Source organism: Xiphophorus hellerii, chromosome 7 (assembly GCF_003331165.1).
Source record: "Xiphophorus hellerii strain 12219 chromosome 7, Xiphophorus_hellerii-4.1, whole genome shotgun sequence".
In the NCBI taxonomy this organism is placed as follows: Eukaryota; Metazoa; Chordata; class Actinopteri; order Cyprinodontiformes; family Poeciliidae; genus Xiphophorus; species Xiphophorus hellerii.
In genome coordinates this window covers 26,826,063-26,849,802 of record NC_045678.1, presented here as the reverse complement: position 1 = coordinate 26,849,802, position 23,740 = coordinate 26,826,063, and the positions used below count along the sequence as shown (strand labels likewise).

Genomic DNA, 23,740 nt, shown 5'->3' with positions numbered 1-23,740 from the left:
GCCGCTCACCTTCCTGTCTATCACATGTGGAACATTAGAGAACTGAAAACAGACACAAATGAAAATAAATGAAACAGTAAATTCTTCTGTTTTATTCAGCAATATTTTTGTCTTACAGTGAAGGTGTAGAAATCAAACCAATGAACATTAAATGTGACACTTATTGGTGGTTTGTTCCAGTAACAACATCTGTAATGAAAATTAATACAAGATACGGATTAAGATTCACCATCTTAATCCGGTAGAACATTTACATGTTACATTTCTACAACGTTCATTTGTTTATTTTTCATAGCTGCATAACATTTAAAGTTTCTCAATTTGAGGTTGAGGAAAACATTGGAACCTTCTGTAGGAAAGGGTTTGAGCAGAGGAGTAGGATTACATCACAGGAAGTTCATTCAGCAAACAGGAAGCTGACTGCAGCCTAACAGCATGAAGTTGAGGAACATTTCCTGTTTATCTTCTGTTCTTGTTTTCTTTTATTGCCGATTAGTTTCGGCCTTAAACCTCCGTAGAATCAGAACAAACTTGTAGTTCGCTATATAATACATTCTGTCAGAACTAAGCATTCAGAAAACACAGAATTGAAGATAACTGGAAGGAAAAAATGCTGTTTACAGTCAGAAGATCAGTAATTTTAGATCTAGATTTCCCTCTTTTATTCCATCATCAAATATGCAATTGTGGTCTCTGCTGAAAGGTGTCGATAAATTAAAGTACTTAAAACAAAACTGATAAAAAGCAGAAGCTCTCTATGTCTGGCAGAGAAGTACGTCTTCAATTAACTTGATTGCCGTGTCATTTTGTGAACATTTCAGTAATCCTGGTTTAGTCTCATGGTAAAAAACATGGACATATAACACATTTTTCAGCACTTCAGAGACGTCACATCCTGCAGTGGAATAGTCCGGGTCTCTGGTGTGATGCATCAGAACCACAATGAATGGTTTACCAGATGATGAGACTGGAAAAAAATAATACAAAGTAGTCGTCATGAAGAGTTGAGTTCATCAAAAGAAAATAAACTTCTCTCTCAGTTTAAATCTGGAAACGTGAATTGGAAAAAAATAAATCCTTGCCTCCAACACTAGTCTGAACCAAGAAGTTGATCATACTCTGTAAAAATTCTCTTGTTACAAGTCAAAATGAAATGAAACAGCAATTTTCACTTCAATTTTAACTTATGTTTGGTAATTTAGGTTAACTGTATTATTTTATACAATCAAAAATCCAACAATCCATTATCCTGATTGAAATATACCTTATACTCTTTTGACCTACAAGTTTAATTCTGATAATGAAATGAAATATATCTCTCAAAGCATATGGAAGTAATTCAAAAGGAGCATAAAATAGGACAAAAGGTTTTGGTTTTTCCTAAGATTTTATTAAAGACTAAGATAATGAAACTTATTTATATCCTTCTGAATAATAAATATATTTTTAAACCTTACAGTAATCAGACTCTTATCATTGTTGACCAGATTTTTGCCTGATTTCTGGAAGACACTCATGTTTAGTGTGAGTATTTGCCTATTTTAATCAAAAGGGTTTGTTGAAATCTTTATAAATTAGCATAAAAAAATTCGGTAACACTTTATTTGATGGGTTGTGAATAAGACTGTCATGACACCGTCATAAACATGACATACCACCTGCCATGAACATGAGTAAGTCTTAATGAATATTTATGACTGTTATCATAAAGTGTCATTCGGTAAATTATGACACTTTTAATACAAAGTTGACATTATTCAAAATGTCTGTTAAGACAACTTGACATTAACCAAGAAATCATGATCTGACAAATTTGTTATAAAAGTATTACTGATCAAACTTTAAAAATTATGTAGCTTTATGTTATTAAAGCTAAACGTAAATAAGACGGTGTCATGACAGTCTTATTCACAACCCGTCAAATAAATTGTTACCAAAAATTCTTCTAAGCATTTAGATGTCAGTTGTCATTAGTGAACAAAGATGAAGCCCTGATTTGTTTATACTAACCAGATAGCTGAGCAAGAAGTTCTAGTATTACATGTAGACAAAAGTAACACAGTGATGAAAAACTGGGAAAAGAGATTTTTTTTTTTTTACTATGGTGAGGTAGAAGACACAGCAGGCCCATTTTAATTATCCTTTAAGTGCAACAAATAATGTGAGAAATCAAACTATTCAGCTGGAATCAGATGCTGGTAGTGGTGAAATTAATGTAAAGTTGTAAATGATTTTATTACCTGCTTCCTTTTCCATGGCAGACTTTACTTCTGATTCATAACTGCGACTGACTGGACAGAAGACAATGATGATGCTGCAGTTCTTCCTGGTTGTTTCTTCCAACTGTACTGATGACTTTAAGTTGTTCTTCAATTGTTTCATTATAGCAGTATCAGCACCAAACGTATCACTGGTAGAAATATAGTGAACCTTCACCACTGGGGCTGGAGGTTTGAAATGGCTGGAAAAAGACCGCCTTTCACTGTTTGCTGAAAAAGTTGAATAATAGTTGCCATTAATATCTGTCAAACTTTCACAGATTACAAAATGTGTAAAAATGGAAGATGAACTTACTGGTTTGATTTGATTGCTCAGGTTTCGCTAGAGTAGGTAGTTTATCTTATAATTAAAAGTAACAGGAATAAATACAAACACAGTAAATAAAATTATTAAATTCTTGGCAACACGTCAGCACAGTTTATGATTGACACTAAAGTAAATTTCAGACAAGTTCAGTCATTAATAGCAAAGGAAAAAATGATAAAAAATCTCATTATAAATGTATAATTTAAATAATATTAATTTAAAAATGGTTAAAATTTTTGAATTTAAGAGCATATTCTACCAAGATTATATATTTTGTATCAATACAATTGTTTCCACATACCTGTCAGATTAGACCAACCATCTCTCAGACGACTCCATGTAGGAGGGTCATCAGTGTTACTTCCTGGTATTCGAAAGAAAAGAAGAAAGTTTCTTTCAGAGCTGCAGCTGAAACTGAAACTAAACATTATGTGAGATCCAATTATAACAAGCATGTTGTCTCCAGTGCAACACAAACTTATCATGACTCAATAAGTACTGGAATAAATCTACACCACACACTATAACGATCAGCATCTATAACTACTCCACTCACCAGGCCACAACTGTTACCAGGTAAATGTCACACAGGTTACCGTGTGAGATCACTATGTTCATAATCATGTATGTAAGAAAATAACTTGATACTCATAATTGTGCCCATTTTTTTCAGGGTATTTGTGGCTCTTGTGTTATTGAGGCAGAAGACATGCATTACATGATCCAGAGCCAAAAACCCTGGGACAGCTGCATTGAGGATTGTAGCATCCTCATATGGTGAGTTTTCTTCAGCACCAAAGTATCTGGAATCCTCAGGTATGAACAGATTCATACAGTTACTTTACAGTCTTCAATGTGTGCAGTATTTTCTTGGTGCCTTTTGATGTTTTTTACAAACTTCTTAAGACTTATTAAGCCATGACCCATAACTGTGTTGCAATCTGGCGCTGTGTAGATTGTTTAAAAATAATCCTATTCTATTATTTGTTGGAGTGACTGTAACAAACAGTTTCTCTGTGGAATCAATATCTGTTTTACTTCACATTTCTTTTAGATTAACATACCTGTTGACTTTTCTGAAGATCTCTCATCCCCGTCATCTTGCTCCATCCCTTTATTGTCACAATTCCCGTTTTGATTGTGTCACAGAGATTTTCACACACGTTTTAGCTTTCATGTAGCTAAAATTTGGATTTAAAATTTGATCAAAGGAAAACAACGAACCAACAGTCTCACCTTCCAGCTTGTCCTCCTACACACAGAAGAAACATCCAGAAAACAACATGTAAGAATAAAGATATACACTGAATGCGAATGATTTTCCATTACCCCCCTTTGCAGAGCAAATATGGCCTGACACCATAAAGGCAACCGGACCCACCATCCTATTTGCAAGGACTGGACACACGGAAATAATGAAAACCTGCTACTGTTATAACTGTAAGCTTTTTTCAACTATAGACTATTTATAAACCAGTTGTGGTTTCAATCAGAGTTCATTTTTAAACCACATTTTAATTTAATTTTAGGTACTTGCGCTATGTTAATATGCTGAAATTAAATAACCTGAATATTTTTTGTGACAGCATTTCCAGTACAGTGTGAATGCTTCAGTCAAGAAAAAACTATAAAAATTTATTATTTTTAAATCTTTTTACTCAAGTCAGTAGAAACATTTAATAAATTAAGTGAATTTTATTATTTACTTCATCTTGAAAAAGTGAAGATTATAGAACTGAAATTAATAAGTTCTAAGCAGGTATTAGACATGCCTGCATAGAAATATGCAATAATAAACATCCTAAATGTTGATGTTTAGGAACTTTACAATAGGACTGTGCCATTATTAGAGAAGAAAAACAAAAAACATTAAGTCTTTGTTTTGACATGTAAACAATCCAATGTTCAAGTTTTTACTGAATGTAGCATAAAAGCATCAGAAGGAATTTGTCCTAAAATCTTTGCAGAGTTTGTGTGGGTTAAATGCTCAGGGAGCAAAATTTGGAAAATAAACTGATTATTTTCTCACTTTGTGTGAGGACATTTGGCTTGGAGTTGTTCAATTATTACTAATAACATTAATAATTCTGATCAAGAGATTTCATTTAGTCCCCTCCCATTTTCCATCATCGCTGTAGAACTATAATAAACTTTAATGTTCTCAAACTTTTGACTTTAGAAATAGTTGGGAGTTACCTCTGCTTTTTAAAATTGTGTGTCCAACCACAGCTTTGCTCTCTCAGTCCTGTACATAAACATGCTGTATGTTTTCATGTTCAAAGTATTGCATCCATTCAATACATGTCTTTGCAGCTGCAAAAGGACTGTACTGTAGGTCTTCAGAAGACACTCATGTACCTTCACACAACAATCTCCATCATAAGAACAAAATCTTCACATTCAATATTAGTGAGAAGTAATTCTGGGCACCCGATCCATTTTTTTTTCTTTTCATATTTTATTGCTCTGGCAACACCTGACCTCCACTTTACACTGGACATAAACCTTTATTCACTCCCTACTTTTTAAGAAGATCAGTTTTTATCTGATATTTTAATAATGTATAATGTCCTTCTAACTACAACTAGATCTGACTGAATTTCATCTCCTAACATTTGTGTCAATTATCTTCTTCATGCAAGATCCAGTCAAAACATTACAAATTTTTTGTAAGTTTCATCTTGTTGACAGAAAAGGTCTGTCTGTCAACAATTCAACACTGGTTTAGACCTGAAGCCCCTTCGCTGCAGAAAAACAAATTAAAATACGCAGACAGGAGCTGTGCACAGGCTACAGAAGATGAAACTGTAAAAACTTTGAGTTCAGCTCTACATACATAGATCTACAAACCCTGATGTTTAAAATCACCTGCTCTGCACAGAGAAAATTCTGACTAAAGAAAGCTCACTAGTCATCTTAGCTTACCTTAGAAATATTAATGGAGAACTCAATGTCGAATCCACCCATCTTATTAGTCCTGCTAGCAACACTGTGCTTTACAGGAAAACTGTGTTTACATTTAGGACATTCCTTGTTCTTGGGAACCTGAGGAGCCTGAGGAGACTAAAGAGAAAGTTTTCACTGTAAAGTTATATTACATGCTATTGTTATACAATAGTCAAACAAGGTGATAGAGTGATGATCTTAAACTGCTTTGATTGTTTAGAACCTGAAGAACTTTCTGTAATGATTGTAACCATATTGTAACCTACCTGAAACTCCTGCAGGACCTTTTGGTTTTGTAGGACATTCATGCTTAAACCATTTAGTTGAATCAAAACAACTCCTGACAAAATTCTTCAACAAATATTTAAAACAATCGTTGCCAGTTTTAAAAAATGTTTGATAGCAGTTGTTGCTGTCGGGTAACACTACCAGTTAATTGTTCAGGGGAAATGAATTATCTTGCTATCCTTTTGCACTTTAGTAAATTAAACAATTAGTTGAAGACCTTTTTTAACTTATTTTTCTCTACCTAAAGTTAAACTTTCTTTGAAGAGCTGAAATGCTGAAGTGCAAAATAAATAATAATAAAAAAATAAATAAATAAAGGAAAAATTCCTTTCCTATAACACTGTATAAAGATCTATGAAGTCAGAGGTTTGACCTCACCTGTCCTGTGAAGGTTAACTTGTCCTCGAACCAGGCAGTGTGGTCATCTCCATTGTCCTGGTGCAGACCAATACTGAATTCACACTGGTCATTTTTCTGCTTACAGAACGTGACAGATGGAGAAATCCCAGCTTGACACTCTGGACATTTCATCAACTTCTCAGCCTAGAAATCAAGACAGACCATTGGTGTTAAAAACTAAAGATGATAAAAAGTTTGTTTATTAATTTTATTCTATAGACATTTTCATTATTTCACCTCACAGACTTCAACATTTTACAAAGAGAAACTTTTCAAAAATCGGATTTTCATAATTTTTTGCAAATCACAGAAAACTTGTCTTCAACCCCCTAATAACAAATATGTCACAAGAGACCTTACCCTGGATCCTTTGGTTTCTTTTCCCGACTCATTGTTTTGCTTTGTCTTTTTTTGGGGGGGCTCAGATGTATCCATAGCAGTGAGGTTATCTATGAAAACAGGTGATTGAATATTCAGGTAAACAGAACAGACTTCATATTTATTTAATTGTGACGTTGTAAATTTTAAACTATTATAGTCCATGTTTTCATGGATTTTTCCAAAGGTGAACACGGCAAGAGTTTTGTCAACAGGTAGTATTTTGTTTGATGATTTTTGGTATCAGCAAGGTTATTAATAATGACTATAATTTGATCATTTGATTTCCCAAACTAATTGACAAATATTTTCTATGCAAAATGCTTACTTAAAGTAATCTGAACCTTGTTTCCTCAGTTTTTTTCCATTGTTTGTCATAATCCTTATAACCAATAAGATTCAACCAAAGTGTTAACTGATGAAATTATGTGTTTTGATTATTAATAGTTTACTGTTCTGTAATAAATAACTCGCTTCATTTTAGTTGAATTAATTAGCACTTTTACCAAACATGACATCCTACAAACCACGCTATTGTCCTGTCTGTCATCTTCAAATTTTATTAAATAAAACTATTTTAGGAGGTTAGTAAAATGTTAGTGTAATTTAATTATACAAAAATGAGAATCAATCAGATCTATTTGAAGGTCTGAAAAAATTTGGCCTCAGATTTCCAGTGGAAAGAGAAGATTTAACTGTGTGCATATTTTGAAGGGAGGCAAATAGTTTTAGAGTGATTTTGCCATTGATATAATACTTTTTAATTGTTAAGCAAATACTGAGAAGAAAGACATAAAAATCTCTATAATGAAGTGTTTTATATTGGCCAAAAATAATGAAAATCTATTTATTCTACTTTGACATCCACGATGGAATGGACATTTTGTGGACATTTTGTGACAAAATATGTACTTGTAGTGAATAAAAAAAGATATGGCATCTTGTTAAGTGTACCAACTAGAAATTGTGCACCAATAAAACTTTGATCAAAGGCAGAAATGTAAATCCTTTTTTAACTTTGTGGGTCAGAGTCTCATCCAAGGACACTCTGCCATGTTGTGGAGGACTGTGATGGAGTATAATGAGTCGTAGTAAGTTCAGTTTAGGTTTATGTGCTAGTAGTTCTCACTTGTGTTATTACTGATTAAAAAATGATTGTCAGAAACACCTTCTGACTCTTATCTTGTTCTGATAAGGAGAAGACTTATCAGAACGAGCACTGAAAATGTTGCTTGAGTTTTCTCCTTACCAGATCTCTGGCTCTCTCCATCCAAATAACAACAGCTCTGAACCAGGGAAATTGAAGAGTAAAATCAATCTAGAGGAGGTGTTAACTCAGGGGAATGGTGTTTGTGTGTGTTGGCTAAAAGCGACTACCTTTTGCAAACAAACTGCAACATACTTTCCCCAATACAGAGGTAGATCACAAAAATTAGAATAAATATAAAGTGTACATTGTTTGTCACTTATTCTAAAAAGTTATACTCATATTACTAAATTTGATGATTATTTCTTACAGATAATGAAGCTAAAATTCAGTGTCTCGGAGAAATGAGTAAGATGCTTTTGTGGGATTGTCTAGTTTTTACTTAATATCTTCTCAAGACTTTCTGATACTGGTGCACCTTTTCCTTCCACACGTTTTCTTTTCACTTAACTTTCTATGAAAGTCCTTCAAACATGAGCTTCTGTGGTTAGCCCTCCATGTTGAGGGTGTTGATGCCCAGTCAGCAGTTTTTCTCATGATTTTCTCATAATCTTTCTGACCCTTAGTGAGAGACTGCTGAGAGGCTTAGACGACCTTTATATTTGTTTTCAGTTATTTGACTAAATAAGGTGTGACATCATGACTTTCCAATATTCCGAGACACTGACTTTTTGCTTTCTCATTTCTGTAAGCAAATGAGAAAGCTTACATTTCTCATTGTAATGCTTTCTGTATAAAGTACAGAAAGCTTCTGTACTTTATTAAAAGTACAGAATATAAAAGTTTGAAATATCTCTCTCAATCTGTAATGAATCTGGAGTCTCATAGGAGTTTCACTTTCTAAAATATAAACTTTTTCAAGCTATTCAGAATTTAGATGCACGTGTATGAGCATTTGCATGATGATCCAGTTACTTTTCAGATATTCTGTTGAATCTCAGTTATGTTTATCCAAACTCTAAAGTTATATTTGGCAAATCCTAGGCTTCAGACTAGATTATGTCTTCAAATTTATATGATAGTTTTTCAGAAACACAAAGATAAAATATAGTGGTGAAAAAAATCTTAACATATTCCAACTCGCCCTAATCTGATAAACGATGTTATTTCTTTAAACCTTCTTTTCGTGTTTTCTTTTCTGCTTGACCTGAAAACCTTTTCATGTAAAGCCACCAAGCTTAGCTTCATTTTGCTCACGCCTCATTCTTTCACAGATTCGTCTAAGCGAACGGGATTTGCTGAGTCAAGCGGCACATTAATAACTTCAAAAAAGTAAGTAAATAGTAACTCAATAGATTTTGCAATTCTGAGTTGTTTGTAGTTTCTTAAACACAGCTTACAAGAATCAAATTGTATGAAATGTGAGATAAATTTAACTGAAGAAAACCGGGTATATGTTCCCCACAGAGATTTTAAGACCGACATAGAGAAACAACAGCTGACGAATGTAAGCAAGAGAATATTACCTGAAGAGTTCGTGGTGTTCTGATCCAGTATATCCGTGTTTTGTTGCTCTGCAGCGTCACTAAATGAGTCTTGGTAGAAATCCCTCCCATTAAGACTTGATCATGTGACTTACAGTAAACTCTGCAGCTTCTGCTAAAGAACAGCTTTTACTTTCACTTTCAGTTTTGCAGGGTCGGTGTGTCTATACGGATTACTGATTTAATCTGTAAAATCTACTCTCACTCACTTTCAAAAGGATATTTGCAGACTGTTGATGAGTCGGTTCAAAGGCTCTCTAAACTCACTTTGTTAAACTGGTTCTTATGATCAATGTCCCAAAATTAAATGAAAAAATAAATGGAAAACTAGTTTCTCAATCATGTATTTTAAAGTTGTTTGAGGGGAAAGCTGGATGCATGTTGTTTCTTAGATGTTGTAGAAAATAAAAATGTTTTGATTATTTGTTTAGGGTGTTTCTTTTGAAAACATTTATTTTAAATGCCTTTATGAATTAATTTGTCAAGCAGTTATTATAAGACATATTTTGAGCAGAAAGTGTTATAAAGTGGCTCTATCTACTGATCCTTCTTTTTTGTGGCGATATTTAAGGAAATAGAAAAGAAAAAAAAATCAGTAATTGATCCATCACCAGAACTACAGTACGTGACTTCCTGGTTACTATCTGCAGTGCAGCACTTAATACACATTTCCTTGGTATTTGGACACAAGTGAATTTAAGAAATATCATAACATTAGAAAATCAAAGGAAAATAAATACCACAGATCAATGTAATATTTTCATCTTTAATTTTGGATTTTTATTAGATGTAACCAGAAAATAATAAGTAAGAGAAACAGAGGATTGAAAACATCACTTTTAAACCAGCATGCTGATGTTTAATTAATCCCTACAATCGGTTCAATGCATGAATAAATGAATAAAAGAAAGAAAAAAGAGAGGAGAAAAGAAAGAGAGAAGGAAATAAAAAAGGAAGAAGATAAGAAGTGAAGAAAGAAAGAAAAAGAGAAAGGGTTGCAGTCAGGAGAAGGCGTTTCCAGTCATCACGTGATAAATCTAAAAGGGGAGTGGTTACTTATGCGGAGGGAAGGAAGCTTCTGGTTTCATTTTGCACCACAGAACTGACAGTGGGATGTTTTGAGGACCAAACAGCTCATTCATTTATTTATTGTTCGCTTTCACTGCCTTTAGTCTGTATCTACCTTTTCTGTTGAGTAAAACATTTTGCAGCATTTTACTGTGAGACCTTTGCAGAGCTACACTGTCCAAATCATCTTGGTAAGTACAAACCTAATATCTGTGATTGAAGCAAATGTTTAAGAGAAGTTAAATGAAAGGCTGAACATGATTACATTACTGTTTGTCTTTGCAGAGGAAATATAATGGCTACTTCTACATGTAAGTAAACAAATTAGGTTTCTGAAAGGTTGTCAATTGTTTTTGAAGAATTATAATTAATGTTTTCATGCAGTGCTGGACAAACCATGGAGGGAACTACGATGGGGGTGAGTTTACTGTGAGACTTTTTAAATTGATAAATATTAATCAGTTTACTTCAGCTGCTTTGTCTCTCATTCTGCTAAAATCTAAAAACAAAAACATTACAGCAAACAGAAAGTACTGGGAGAGATAAATTGCTGCTGATCAGTCAGGCGAGAGGTTATTGCTCATTGTGTAAGATCCTGGTTTATGATTCAAAGGCACAATGAATAAAAACGAAATGAAGAGAGAAACTGGATCAGATCAAGAAGCTGAATCTGGAACAAAGACGTGTTCTGTGTAATAAATATTCATCTTTGAGTGACAATTCAAGCAAGCAAATATAGACAATAATTTGATGGTAGTTAAGCAGTAACTAATAAAAGTGTTTTATAACTCTACAAAACTTGATCCTGAGGCATCTTTAGATGCCATAAAAGCGATCAGAGGTTATCAGAGAGTAGAGATTGCATGTCAGCCAGATTAGTATCAATGTTCAGGCCGAAGCTTTCATTCTTATTAACACTGTTGTTAGAAACAGAACAAAATTTTAAAAGCATATAAAAATAAGATTCTTTTTGAATTAAAAAAACATAAACAAGTACAAACCATAGCCAGTTGCATTTCTGTATAAAACTGCTCATTGCAAATGTAATCCCTCTGTACAATGACACCAACGAGTAAATGCAGTTTTCTGAATCAACCATTATATTCATATATCCACTTTATGTTCTCAGAGAGAAGGAGAAGGAACTTCAGTATGTGAAGGAGTACAAACCTGAAATTGAAGACGTTAAGCATCTTCGAGTCCTCATGTTTGGACATGTTGGAGCCGGAAAATCCAGTTTCATCAACTCCGTCAGTAACGTCCTCCGAGGCCGAATGTCCATTCCTGCTTTGACCAGTGCGACCACCTCCGACAGAAGCTTCACCATAAAAGTAATGAGCGAAGATGTTTCTCTCCACAACTGGAGCACGACTGCATCACATTGTAATATGATGTCAATTATTTAGCCAAAAGGTCTTGTAGATTGATTTAATTCATTTACAAATAGTACTTTAATCTTCTGAGAAACTGAATTTAGGGATTCATCAGCTGTTTGCCATAAATTTTGACCACTGCTATGTGAATAATGAATATGGATTATCTTTTAGATGTCTGAGATCAAACAGTTAGCCCTGATGCAGATTTGCTCTTTACTTTCTCCCGTTTCCAGCAGGAATTTTGTTACATGTTATTTCTCTGTGTTTCAGTATGAAACTTATAAAATCCAAGTAGGACGAGGAACTTCAAAGACATTTCTTCCTCTGGTTTTCAACGACGTCATGGGTCTGGAAGACGGGAACAACCGTGGGATTCATGCTAGCGACATCACATTGGCTATGAAAGGACACGTAAAGGAGGGTCACAAGGTGAAAGAACCCACTGCTGGAACCAGTTAGGATACTGGTTTTATTTCAAGTTGTTAACAATAACAAACATTTCAACAAACTACAGACGCCCAGACCAATTATTGTTAATGCTGGATCTCCAGGAAGACACTTTCAGGTGACAAACATGAAAGCTGGTCAACTTTTATGGTAAAATGACAAGATATGGACACTGTTGCTCCTGCACTATAGTTATATGATCTGCATGCAAATCCTCTTTACCTAGTTCCATGATAACTTGCATAAAATTAGCAGGTACCCAGAACACAGAGCATTCTGGGTAAATACAATCAAAACCAACTCACAAGTCTAGCGTTAGTGGGAGAAATGGTTCATAGACAAAAGTGAAATCCAACAGCCACTAAAATCTGACTCCATTCCATTTTTGTTTACATGTTATAAAGAAAGAAGTTGTGCTCAGTGTCTTCCTCACATGTTTTTGTGTTGTTTGCTTCAGTGGCTCTTGGTGCAGCGCCAAGGTGAGGGGGTGAGCAAGTTTCTCAAAGAGTCTGGTACATACAGTATAACACAGTGCAGCGTGAAAGCAAAATGTACCAGCTGATAATGTAGCAAACAGTTTTGGTCTCCAAAAAAAATGAGTCTACTGGACTACAAGGTGTTAAAACACCCTTAAGTTGCTTTCTGAAATTAGGTTTTAAAATTTAGCAAACATATCCTAACATTAGATGCTTAATAGTTGTTTGGATCTCTGCAGCAGCTGCTCTTTGTCCATTTGGGCTCTATGCTCTACCAGCAGGGATTTGTCTAGTTTCAAAGGAGACATGAATAACTTGTAACTTGCAATGTTTGGAAGATAATACACTGTTTGGTAAGGATGAAGGGGGCATGGCTTGAGAGGCCAAAGTTGCTAAAGCCGACTGAGTGAGGACACAAAAAATCCAGTGTTTGTTTTGATCAGCAGGAATTAGCTATAGCACCTTTTCCTGCTCATTTATATCCCTTGGATAAAAAGATGGATTATCGTCACCTCCAAGTAAACATGCAGCATGTACTCCTACAATAAAGATTATGCTGTGTATTGGTTTGAACACCTCCACCACAAAATCTCTGAATTAAGTCGGATGTCCCCTCTGCACGATGAAGCAGTGGGTCTGCTGAAAAACATTGCTGACAAAGGAGTCCTTCTGGTGTATTTTAGCACATTCCCCTGCTGCTTGAATATTAGGATACGTAACAGGAGCTGCTCCCCTCTCAGATGTTGTAAGATTTGCAAATATCTGAAGGATATTAGTTCATCCAAAAAAATATAGATATTTTGTTTTGATTTTAAAATTTCATGTCTCATTTTGCTTTTTCTGTCTTTTTTTTTTTTTTGCAGTTTAACCCAGTAGGCCCACTGACTAAAGACGATTATGGTTACAACCCAAATCCCTCACTTAATGACAAGGTTCATGTCCTGGTCTGTGTGATGTCTGCCAACGCTCCAGAGATTAATGCTTCAGTTCTGCAGAAGATGAAGGAGGTCAGAGAAACAGCCAGTAAACTGGGTGAGTTTATAGAGAACTATGTTATTTAGACAAGCGACAGGAGGAAAAGTCAAAGTGAGTTCCATCAAAGTCGATGTGAATTAATCAGGAGGCATCCTGATCACCACTCCAGTTAATTTCCGCTTTGAATTACTCATATAAATTAACCTTCAGTAATGTTCTATAAATGCAGAAAAACTTAGAAATACTTTGAAAGGCCTATTTTGGTTTTGATTATTTTTCCCTTTCTAGTTTGGCATGTTGACCCTTGATGGGTGGCTGTCTCCATGGATACCGTTTCCATGACTCCCTCAGCATCCGTTTCTGTCTCTGCAGACATTCCTCAGATGGCCATGATGACCCACATCGATGCTGCCTGCGGGGAAATAGAGAAAGACGTGAAGAATGTTTACAGAAGCAAACACTTGCAAAAAAAGGTGAGTTATAGACCATTTGTCAGGAGATTTTACACAACTAACTATAAACTGTAAGTGTAACAGTTAGTTTTTACATTCAGATGAAAGACTTCAGTGCAGCAGTGGGAATCCCTATGAACTGCATCTTCCCAGTGAAGAACTACAGCGAAGAAATCAACATGAAAAACGATGTTGATATCCTGATCTTGAGTGCCCTGAGGAAAATGGTCGACTTTGGAGACGACTTCATTGAGAAACATTTAAATTGATATTAACAGTTTAAGAAGAGGGCTTGCGGGGCATTAAAGTTTAAAAAAGAAAATGGTATGCTGGAAACTATTTCTTGAATAATTAATATTCAGAATAACTTGTATTTACCTGGATGTGGTGTTTGTACTGCTTGATCATATTATGCAAAACTTTAGTCTGGAATATAAATATTATTGGAAGTACTTGTTTTACAAAAGGAAATTCTTTGAAGTTTTCTCTGGACAGCATCGACATTGAAACAGAGGAGACATTAACTCAGAGCTATTTGTATGTGTTGGCTAAACAATGACTAAATAAAGTTGTTGCACATTGACTTTGTCTTGTACATTTGATTATTATGCCTCATAGATAAACAAAAACCTAAATTCAGTGTCTCAGAAAAATAGAATATCAGATAAAACAATAAAAAATAGCACTTTAAGTAGACGTAGGCTTATGGAAAGTATATACATTTTTCATCACTCAGTCTTGCTAATTCCTCAGTGAAGTTGTCCCAGAACTACTTTTGATTTCTGTCATGTTATTCTCAGATCTTTCAGGGACTGCTTATCTAATGGTACTAAACAGAAATATTTCTGCACCTTATTAACTCAGAGCTATTTGTATGTGTTGACTAAAAAACAACCACCTTTAGCAAACAAACTGCAACACATTTTCCCAATATACAGGTAGATGACCAAAAAAAGAGTGGAGCAGAGTTTGGAGGTATCCCACTTCATTGCATTCATTAAGAACCGTGTTATACACTGTGAAGAAACGCTGAATACATTTTAATTTTGAATAACAACTGCTCTAAACCTGGAAAATGGAAGAACATAGAGAAACAACACCTGATCTGATCAGAGGCTCACCAGTCTCCTGGTTGGGCCCTTCTGCCTGACTTTCTGCTTTGTGATCCTTTTCTTCTGCAGAGCAGCTGATCTCCATTTTGTTGTCCTCTGCAGCCATTTCTATACAGCTTCAACATTTAAAAAGAGGAGACATTAACTCAGGGGGATGGTGTTTTTGTGATGGCTACAAAGCAACTACCTTTTGTAAACAAACTGCAACATATTTTTCCCATTATGCAGGTAGATCACAAAAATTCTGTTTGTTTTGTTGAATCTGTTTATGTTAATCCTGCCCCTAAAATTATATTTGGCAAACCTTGTTGATTTGCCAAATATACAACACGATTTGTATATTTGGTTAATCTTGATATAGTATTTTATGACCATCTCATAAAATATATATGACAGTTTCTTTAGAAGCATTTGTCTTTTCTTAAGCACATCTTACAAGAATCAAATTGTATGAAATGTGAGATAAATTTAACTGAAGAAAACCGGGTATATGCTCCCCACAGAGATTTTAATACCGACATAGAGAAACAACAGCTGACGAATATAAGTGTGACAGCTGTCCCGACTGTCACACGCAGACACTATTGGTAATGGTTTTTTGTTTTCCCTTAATATTACTTTATATATTGATTAATGAGTAGTTTAGATTTTTATCTTTAAATTTGTTTTCATTAGTCTGACTGTTTAGTTAACTATTTGTTGTGCACCCATTTAGTTAACTTTATGTGTCAGTTCTTTGTATATTTTGTTAAATATAACAAATTAATTTCTTTCTTTTGAGTTACCAGTTTCCTCTGGACCTGTTCATGAAAATCATACAGATGAGCTCCAGCTGATCGGTGTCCATATATGGGTGTCAAACTTCCTCAGCGGGCCATTCCATTTGTTCACTAGGGGAGGGGGAAATTTGATCTTTAGTTTAATTTTACCATTTATTTAATGTTTCTTCTTTTGGAAAGTTAGTTAAATTCTGATATTTATTTAATTTATAGATTTAGTAATATTCTGACCAATATTTGTTAGGTTTTTGTGTGTTTAATTACCCCCTAATGTTTGTTAATGGTCTGATCAGCCACTATTTAACTTCCCCTCATGTCTTGTTTGTTAGGTCAGTTTGTGCTTGAGTTTGTTCTGTTACCACCTGACTTGTACTTTGTTATGTTGACCTCAGTTTGGGCCCAATTTATCATTTTTGGATTTTTTTTTTTGTTTATAAATTAAGATTATATTTTGAATTTTCTTCAACGTCTCTCTGCCTGGTTTATGCAAAACCTTCACAATAAGCAAGAGAATATTACCTGAAGAGTTCGTGGTGTTCTGATCCAGTATATCCGTGTTTTGCTGCTCTGCAGCGTCACTAAATGAGTCTTGGTAGAAATCCCTCCCGTTAAGACTTGAACATGTGACTTACAGTAAACTCTGCAGCTTCTGCTAAAGAACAGTTTTTACTTTCACTTTCAGTTTTGCAGGGTCGGTGTGTCTGTACTGATTACTGGCTTAATCTGTAAAATCTACTCTCACTCACTTTCAAAAGGATATTTGCAGACTGTGGATGAGTCGGTTCAAAGGCTCTCTAAACTCACTTTGTTAAACTGGTTCTTATGATCAATGTCCCAAATTAAATGAAAAAATAAATGGAAAACTAGTTTCTCAATCATGTATTTTAAAGTTGTTTAAGGGGAAAACTGGATGCATGTTGTTTCTTAGATGTAGAAAATAAAGATGTTTTGATTATTTGTTTAGGGTGTTTTTTTAAAAAACATTTTTTTAAATGCATTTATGAATTAATTTGTCAAACAGTTATTATAAGACATATTTTGAGCAGAAAGTGTTATAAAGCGGCTCTATCTACTGATCCTTCTTTTTTGTGGCGATATTTAAGGAAATAGAAAAGAAAAAAAAAATCAGTAATTGATCCATCACCAGAACTACAGTATGTGACTTCCTGGTTACTATCTGCAGTGCAGCACTTCATACACATTTCTTTGGTATTTGGACACAAGTGAATTTAAGAAATATCATAACATTAGAAAATCAAAGGAAAATAAATACCACAGATCAATGTAATATTTTCATCTTTAATTTTGGATTTTTATTAGATGTAACCAGAAAATAATAAGTAAGAGAAACAGAGGATTGAAAACATCAGTTTTAAACCAGCGTACTGATGTTTAATTAATCCCTACAATCGGTTCAATGCATGAATAAATGAATAAAAGAAAGAAAAATGAGAGGAGAAAAGAAAGAGAAAAGGAAATAAAAAAGAAAGAAGATAAGAAGTGAAGAAAGAAAGAAAAAGAGAAAGGGTTGCAGTCAGGAGAAGGCGTTTCCAGTCATCACGTGATAAATCAAAAAGGGGAGAGGTTATTTATTTGGAGGGAAGGAAGCTTCTGGGTTCATTTTGTACCACAGAACTGACAGTGGGATGTTTTGAGGACCAAACAGCTCATTCATTTATTTATTGTTCACTTTCACTGCCTTTAGTCTGTATCTATCTTTTCTGTTGAGTAAAACATTTTGCAGCATTTTACTTTGAGACCTTTGCAGAGCTACACTGTCCAAATCATCTTGGTAAGTACAAACCTAATATCTGTGATTGAAGCCATGGGCGTAGGTTTGGGTATGGACGGTCGTGACATGTCACGACCAATATTCAAGGGATATAAAATAGTCCCGACCAATTTTTGCCATATTAATTAAAAAAAAAAAAAACATGTATTTTTTAACAAAAACAAAATAAATAAACGAAAATCTACATTGATTAGTTTAATATTTCAATATACTACGCAGTGGTAGCATTCATTTTAAAATTCGCTGTTATGAACTATGACGACCCAATGCCGCTATTGGCTCAAAGAACGTGGATCTTCGTTCTTTGATTAGCTGCAACAGGCGGCGGCCAGCTGGCCTCACGCGGAACGGAAGCCTGGTCCATGGTGCTGACAGTGAACGCGTCTCCTTCTGAGTTTGACATTTATTATGAGTCTCCATGTCGCCACCAAAAAAGAAAAGGACGACAGACATTAGAAGTTATTTCGCTACCTCGGCTGTAAGTACAGTGAGTGGACCCATAAGTTAGATATCTATCACGCAACGCATTTGTTGTAAAGTCCGGTGTTTAGTAAGGTCAGCACTGAATGTGAGGTAGAATAGGTCTGTTAATTATGTAATATTTTTTCACATAGGATGTTCAGACAGCAGAGCAAGGGGCAGAGCAGAACGATGGAGAGGTGGCTGGAGCTTCAGGGCTCCAGGTGAGGTGTTGGATCTTTTTCCTGAAGTGCAAGAAGTCATTTTTTGTTCTTATCTGCAATTGTGTTTGTTGTATAATCAGTAGATCCAGAGAATATTTGTTTTGATCTTACTTGTAATGTTTGTTTATCTCTTTGCAGAGATAATATAATGGCTGCTTCTCCATATAAGTAAACAAATTACATTTCTGAAAGGTTGTCAATTGTTTTTGAAGAATTATAATGAATGTTTTCATGCAGTGCTGGACAAACCATGGAGGGAACTACAATGGGGGTGAGTTTACTGTGAGACTTTTTAAATTGATAAATATTAATCAGTTTACTTCAGCTGCTTTGTCTCTCATTCTGCTAAAAACTAAAAACAAAAACATTACAGCAAACAGAAAGTACTGGGAGAGATAAATTGCTACTGATCAGTCAGGCGAGAGGTTATTGCTCATTGTGTAAGATCCTGGTTTATGATTCAAAGGCACAATGAATAAAAACGAAATGAAGAGAGAAACTGCATCAGATCAAGAAGCTGAATCTGGAACAAAGACGTGTTCTGTGTAATAAATATTCATCTTTGAGTGACAATTCAAGCAAGCAAATATAGACAATAATTTGATGGTAGTTAAGCAGTAACTAATAAAAGTGTTTTATAACTCTACAAAACTTGATCCTGAACCATCTTTAGATGCCATAAAAGCGATCAGAGGTTATCAGAGAGTAGAGATTGCATGTCAGCCAGATTAGTATCAATGTTCAGGCTGAAGCTTTAATTCTTATTAACACTGTTGTTAGAAATAGAACAACATTTTAAAAGCATATGAAAATAAGATTCTTTTTGAATTAAAAAAAACATAAACAAGTACAAACCATAGCCAGTTGCATTTCTGAATAAAACTGCTCATTGCAAATGTAATCCCTCTGTACAATGACACCAATGAGTAAACGCAGTTTTCTGAATCAACCATTATATTCATATATCCACTTTATGTTCTCAGAGAGAAGCAGAAGGAACTTCAGTATGTGAAGAAGTACAAACCTGAAATTGAAGACGTTAAGCATCTTCGAGTCCTCATGTTTGGACATGTTGGAGCCGGAAAATCCAGTTTCATCAACTCCGTCAGTAACGTCCTCCGAGGCCGAATGTCCATTCCTGCTTTGACCAGTGCGACCACCTCCGACAGAAGCTTCACCATAAAAGTAATGAGCGAAGATGTTTCTCTCCACAACTGGAGCACGACTGCATCACATTGTAATATGATGTCAATTATTTAGCCAAAAGGTCTTGTAGATTGATTTAATTCATTTATAAATAGTACTTTAATCTTCTGAGAAACTGAATTTCGGGATTCATCAGCTGTTTGCCATAAATTTTGACCACTGCTATGTGAATAATGAATATGGATTATCTTTTAGATTTCTGAGATCAAACAGTTAGCCCTGATGCAGATTTGCTCTTTACTTTTTCCCGTTTCCAGCAGGAATTGTGTTACATGCTATTTCTCTGTGTTTCAGTATGAAACTCATAAAATCCACGTAGGACGAGGAACTTCAAAGACATTTCTTCCTCTGGTTTTCAACGACGTCATGGGTCTGGAAGACGGGAACAACCGTGGGATTCATGCTAGCGACATCAAACTGGCTATAAAAGGACACGTAAAGGAGGGTCACAAGGTGAAAGAACCCACTGCTGGGACCAGTTAGGATACTGGTTTTATTTCAAGTTGTTAACAATAACAAACATTTCAACAAACTACAGATGACCAGACCAATTATTGTTAATGCTGGATCTCCAAGAAAGTCTGTGCAAACATGAAAGCTGGTCAACTTTTATGGTAAAATGACAAGATATGGACACTGTTGCTCCTGCACTATAGTTATATGATCTACATGCAAATCCTCTTTACCTGGTTCCATGATAACTTGCATAAAATTAGCAGGTACCCAGAACACAGAGCATTCTGGGTAAATACAATCAAAACCAACTCAACTAACAAGTCTAGCGTTAGCGGGAGAAATGGTTCGTAGACAACAGAAAAATCCTACAGCCGCTAAAATCTGACTCCACTCCATTTTTGTTTACATGTTATAAAGAAAGAAGTTGTGTTCAGTGTCTTCCTCACATGTTTTTGTGTCGTTTCCTTCAGTGGCTCTTGGTGCAGCGCCAAGGTGAGGGGGTGAGCAAGTTTCTCAAAGAGTCTGGTACATACAGTATAACACAGTGCAGCGTGAAAGCAAAATGTACCAGCTGATAATGTAGCAAACAGTTTTGGTCTCCAACAAAAATGAGTCTACTGGACTACAAGGTGTTAAAACACGTAAAATACGTAACAGGAGCTGCTCCCCTCTCAGATGTTGTAAGATTTGCAAATATCTGAAGGATATTAGTTCATCCAAAAAAATATAGATATTTTGCTTTGATTTTAAAATTTCATGTCTCATTTTGCTTTTTCTGTCTTTTTTTTTTTTGTGCAGTTTAACCCAATGGGCCCACTGACTAAAGACGATTATGGTTACAACCCAAATCCCTCACTTTGTGACAAGGTTCATGTCCTGGTCTGTGTGATGTCTGCCAACGCTTCACAGATTAATGCTTCAGTTCTGCAGAAGATGAAGGAGGTCAGAGAAACAGCCAGTCAACTGGGTGAGTTTATAGAGAACTATGTTATTTAGACAAGCGACAGGAGGAAAAGTCAAAGTGAGTTCCATCAAAGTCGATGTGAATTAATCAGGAGGCATCCTGATCACCACTCCAGTTAATTTCCGCTTTGAATTACTCAGATAAATTAACCTTCAGTAATGTTCTATAAATGCAGAAAAACTTAGAAATACTTTAAAAGGCCTATTTTGGTTTTGATTATTTTTCCCTTTCTAGTTTGGCATGTTGACCCTTAATAGGTGGCTGTCTCCATGGATACCGTTTCCATGACTCCCTCAGCATCCGTTTCTGTCTCTGCAGACATTCCTCAGATGGCCATGATGACCCACATCGATGCTGCCTGCGGGGAAATAGAGAAAGACGTGAAGAATGTTTACAGAAGCAAACACTTGCAAAAAAAGGTGAGTTATAGACCATTTGTCAGGAGATTTTACACAACTAACTATAAACTGTAAGTGTAACAGTTAGTTTTTACATTCAGATGAAAGACTTCAGTGCAGCAGTGGGAATCCCTATGAACTGCATCTTCCCAGTGAAGAACTACAGCAACGAAATCAACATGAAAAACGATGTTGACATCCTGATCTTGAGTGCCCTGAGGAAAATGGTCGACTTTGGAGACGACTTCATTGAGAAACATTTAAACTGTCACCATCCCCCCATTTTGCTCCAAAACGAACCAAACTGGGCTATTTCGTTAGTGCTCCGTTTGTGGAGGTTTGTGCTGTTAAAATGGTAGTTTGTGCAGCTTTCGTTTCTGAAATATTAAAAGTTATAATTTTGGCCGATGACGTCACCATCCCCCCATGTTGCACCAAAACAAAACAAACTGGGCTACGCTCATTATGAGATATTACATAATTTTCTTTCATACGCCAACTGACTTCACCTAAATTGATGACTGTGGCCTGCTCTGGACATAACCACAAAGCAAGCAGTTATTAATTTCGTATTGTGTAAGTTAAATTCTGCAGATTTTCAGCTGTTGTACAATGTGTACCTTCTTTTGTTTTGAACTTCAATAAAGATTTAGAACAAGAAGAAATTTGTCTCATTTCAAGAAATGTTTTTAGATAGCAATGTTTTCTCACCAATATAAGTTTCTCCACAATAAATGAATCCTGTCAATACAGGACATGCGGCCGTGACCGTAACGTAATGTGTGTATTTGTATGACTGTTCAACTGTGCTTTGGTTTCGGAGGTGGTATTAAGGAAGAATAATTTATAAATTAACTTTGGACATAAATTAACTTTCCTTAATCCTCCGGGTCCTCAGCGGGCGGCGTGCAGGCACAAGGAAACAACAACGCTGCGCATTGACGTCACAGAATCACAGAGTTTAATCTCATACAAAGCAACGCATGAATCAATCAACAAAGCTGCAGAGGAACAGAGATATGCATTCGTTACCTTATACAGACAAAGACAGACAAGACAGAGACAAACAAAAAACAAAACAAAGACGCGTCTTTGGAGAGAGCGATGCAAAAAAGCAAAAATAGTGGCAGCTCTCTGAATTTTTTCTCCTGTGCACGAAGTCTTATACTGTAGGTGTGTTTATATTCAAGTAAGGCGTAGCTCTCGTCGGCCAACTGGAAACTCCCTTAGGCACTCAGAGAAACTTAGGAACTCCCCCTAATTTACGCCAAAGATCAAAGGGCCATCTGGTCTCTGGTAAAACAAAAGAGCCGACAGCTGCATGCTGACCCCTGTGGTTCTACGGTCATTTGAGCAAAGAAAAAAACATGAGATAAGATTTCACACCATCCCAGATGTTGGTTTCTTGCAGGCTTTTTTGATTTTCTGTGAACAAAACAGGCTTCTCTCCCCCAAGCTCAATTTATTGCCCTGCAGGAAATGCTAATTTTATGGCCTCCTGTGCTGTGGCCGCACAGCACAGGAGTCTGTTCTGTCTGTTTTGTCTGTTCTGCAGTGATAAGAGTTTTTACTTGTTTAAACGACTAGAATAGCTTTCCATTTTATTGATCAAACCTAACCATTTTCACTTATAGCTGACCAGAATGTTTTGTTTCCCAGATGTTTTTCTCCACAGACAACCTCAGCCCAAATACAAGACAAAGAAGTCTAATTAACTGATGAGTTTTATCAGCCTTTTTTATTTTTTATCATAAAGCACTTTCTCCTGACTTGAAGAAAGTTTGAATCATTCCTCACTGGTCAGTCATTCCCTTCAGCAGCACACACAATATGAATTATTTCACCAGAAACTCTAAGTTATTGCAAAGTGACACATAAACAATCAATTCATTTATCTGGGGTGTGGATAACTGTAATTTTAACTCACACTGATCCGTATGTAAACAGAAGCTCTGCAGACTTAAAGTGAAAGTATTTGCTCTTACTTCAGATAAGCTGCAGGGTTTATTATAAGTCACATGTTCAGTGCAGGATGGTGCAGAGTGGGGACGGAAACACCCTGCACCAAAAGCCGCATAACTCTGGTGAAAGTTGCATCGAAGGCAAACGAGGACCAATTGGTGCAGTCAGCAGGAGGTGAGGCTGGAGCAGCAGAGGACAGAGTTGTCTTTAGTTTAGCAACAATGTCCAGTGAAGTTTAATCACATTGATTTTAGTTATTGCACGTTAATGTGACATAAAAAGCTGTGAGTAGTGAAATCACAGGCG

At 35.6% G+C, this 23,740-nt stretch overlaps 3 protein-coding genes and 1 long non-coding RNA gene across 6 annotated transcripts in view; 2 read left to right on the top strand and 2 right to left on the bottom strand.

The window, feature by feature from the left end:
- Nucleotides 1–65: 65 nt before the first annotated feature.
- LOC116723095 (uncharacterized) overlaps nucleotides 66–23,740 on the bottom strand; it is a 29,932-nt gene continuing 6,257 nt past the window's right edge. Inside the window, exons 5-10 of the mRNA XM_032567689.1 lie at nucleotides 3,811–3,838; nucleotides 3,651–3,698; nucleotides 2,888–2,950; nucleotides 2,575–2,619; nucleotides 2,241–2,489; nucleotides 66–967 (exon numbers count right to left, since the gene is read on the bottom strand). Coding sequence (XP_032423580.1) covers nucleotides 756–967; nucleotides 2,241–2,489; nucleotides 2,575–2,619; nucleotides 2,888–2,950; nucleotides 3,651–3,698; nucleotides 3,811–3,838 — 645 coding nt within the window. The 3' untranslated portion in view covers nucleotides 66–755. The remainder of the gene's footprint in view (nucleotides 968–2,240; nucleotides 2,490–2,574; nucleotides 2,620–2,887; nucleotides 2,951–3,650; nucleotides 3,699–3,810; nucleotides 3,839–23,740) is intronic.
- LOC116723100 (interferon-induced protein 44-like) lies at nucleotides 10,427–14,665 on the top strand. Its single transcript, XM_032567697.1, has 8 exons — nucleotides 10,427–10,547; nucleotides 10,642–10,667; nucleotides 10,741–10,774; nucleotides 11,486–11,687; nucleotides 12,003–12,161; nucleotides 13,519–13,687; nucleotides 14,003–14,103; nucleotides 14,184–14,665. The coding sequence occupies exons 2-8, from the start codon at nucleotides 10,652–10,654 to the stop codon at nucleotides 14,349–14,351; spliced, it is 849 nt and encodes a 282-aa protein (XP_032423588.1). The 5' UTR covers nucleotides 10,427–10,547; nucleotides 10,642–10,651; the 3' UTR covers nucleotides 14,352–14,665.
- On the bottom strand, nucleotides 12,188–16,570 carry LOC116723106 (uncharacterized). The gene is made up of 3 exons (XR_004339911.1): nucleotides 16,493–16,570; nucleotides 15,183–15,310; nucleotides 12,188–14,042 (listed from the first exon to the last, which is right to left on the bottom strand). It is a non-coding gene; the product is annotated as an uncharacterized LOC116723106 (long non-coding RNA).
- LOC116723097 (interferon-induced protein 44-like) lies at nucleotides 17,578–22,137 on the top strand. 3 transcript variants are annotated; one of them, XM_032567691.1, is made up of 9 exons: nucleotides 17,578–17,765; nucleotides 18,380–18,448; nucleotides 18,587–18,612; nucleotides 18,686–18,719; nucleotides 19,432–19,633; nucleotides 19,949–20,107; nucleotides 20,909–21,077; nucleotides 21,393–21,493; nucleotides 21,574–22,137. In XM_032567691.1, the coding sequence occupies exons 2-9, from the start codon at nucleotides 18,381–18,383 to the stop codon at nucleotides 21,829–21,831; spliced, it is 1,017 nt and encodes a 338-aa protein (XP_032423582.1). In that variant the 5' UTR covers nucleotides 17,578–17,765; nucleotide 18,380; the 3' UTR covers nucleotides 21,832–22,137. The 3 variants fall into 3 exon arrangements, with proteins under 3 accessions (XP_032423582.1, XP_032423585.1, XP_032423583.1); XM_032567694.1 differs by lacking the exon at nucleotides 18,380–18,448 and having other exon boundaries at nucleotides 17,579–17,765; XM_032567692.1 differs by lacking the exon at nucleotides 17,578–17,765 and having other exon boundaries at nucleotides 17,914–18,448.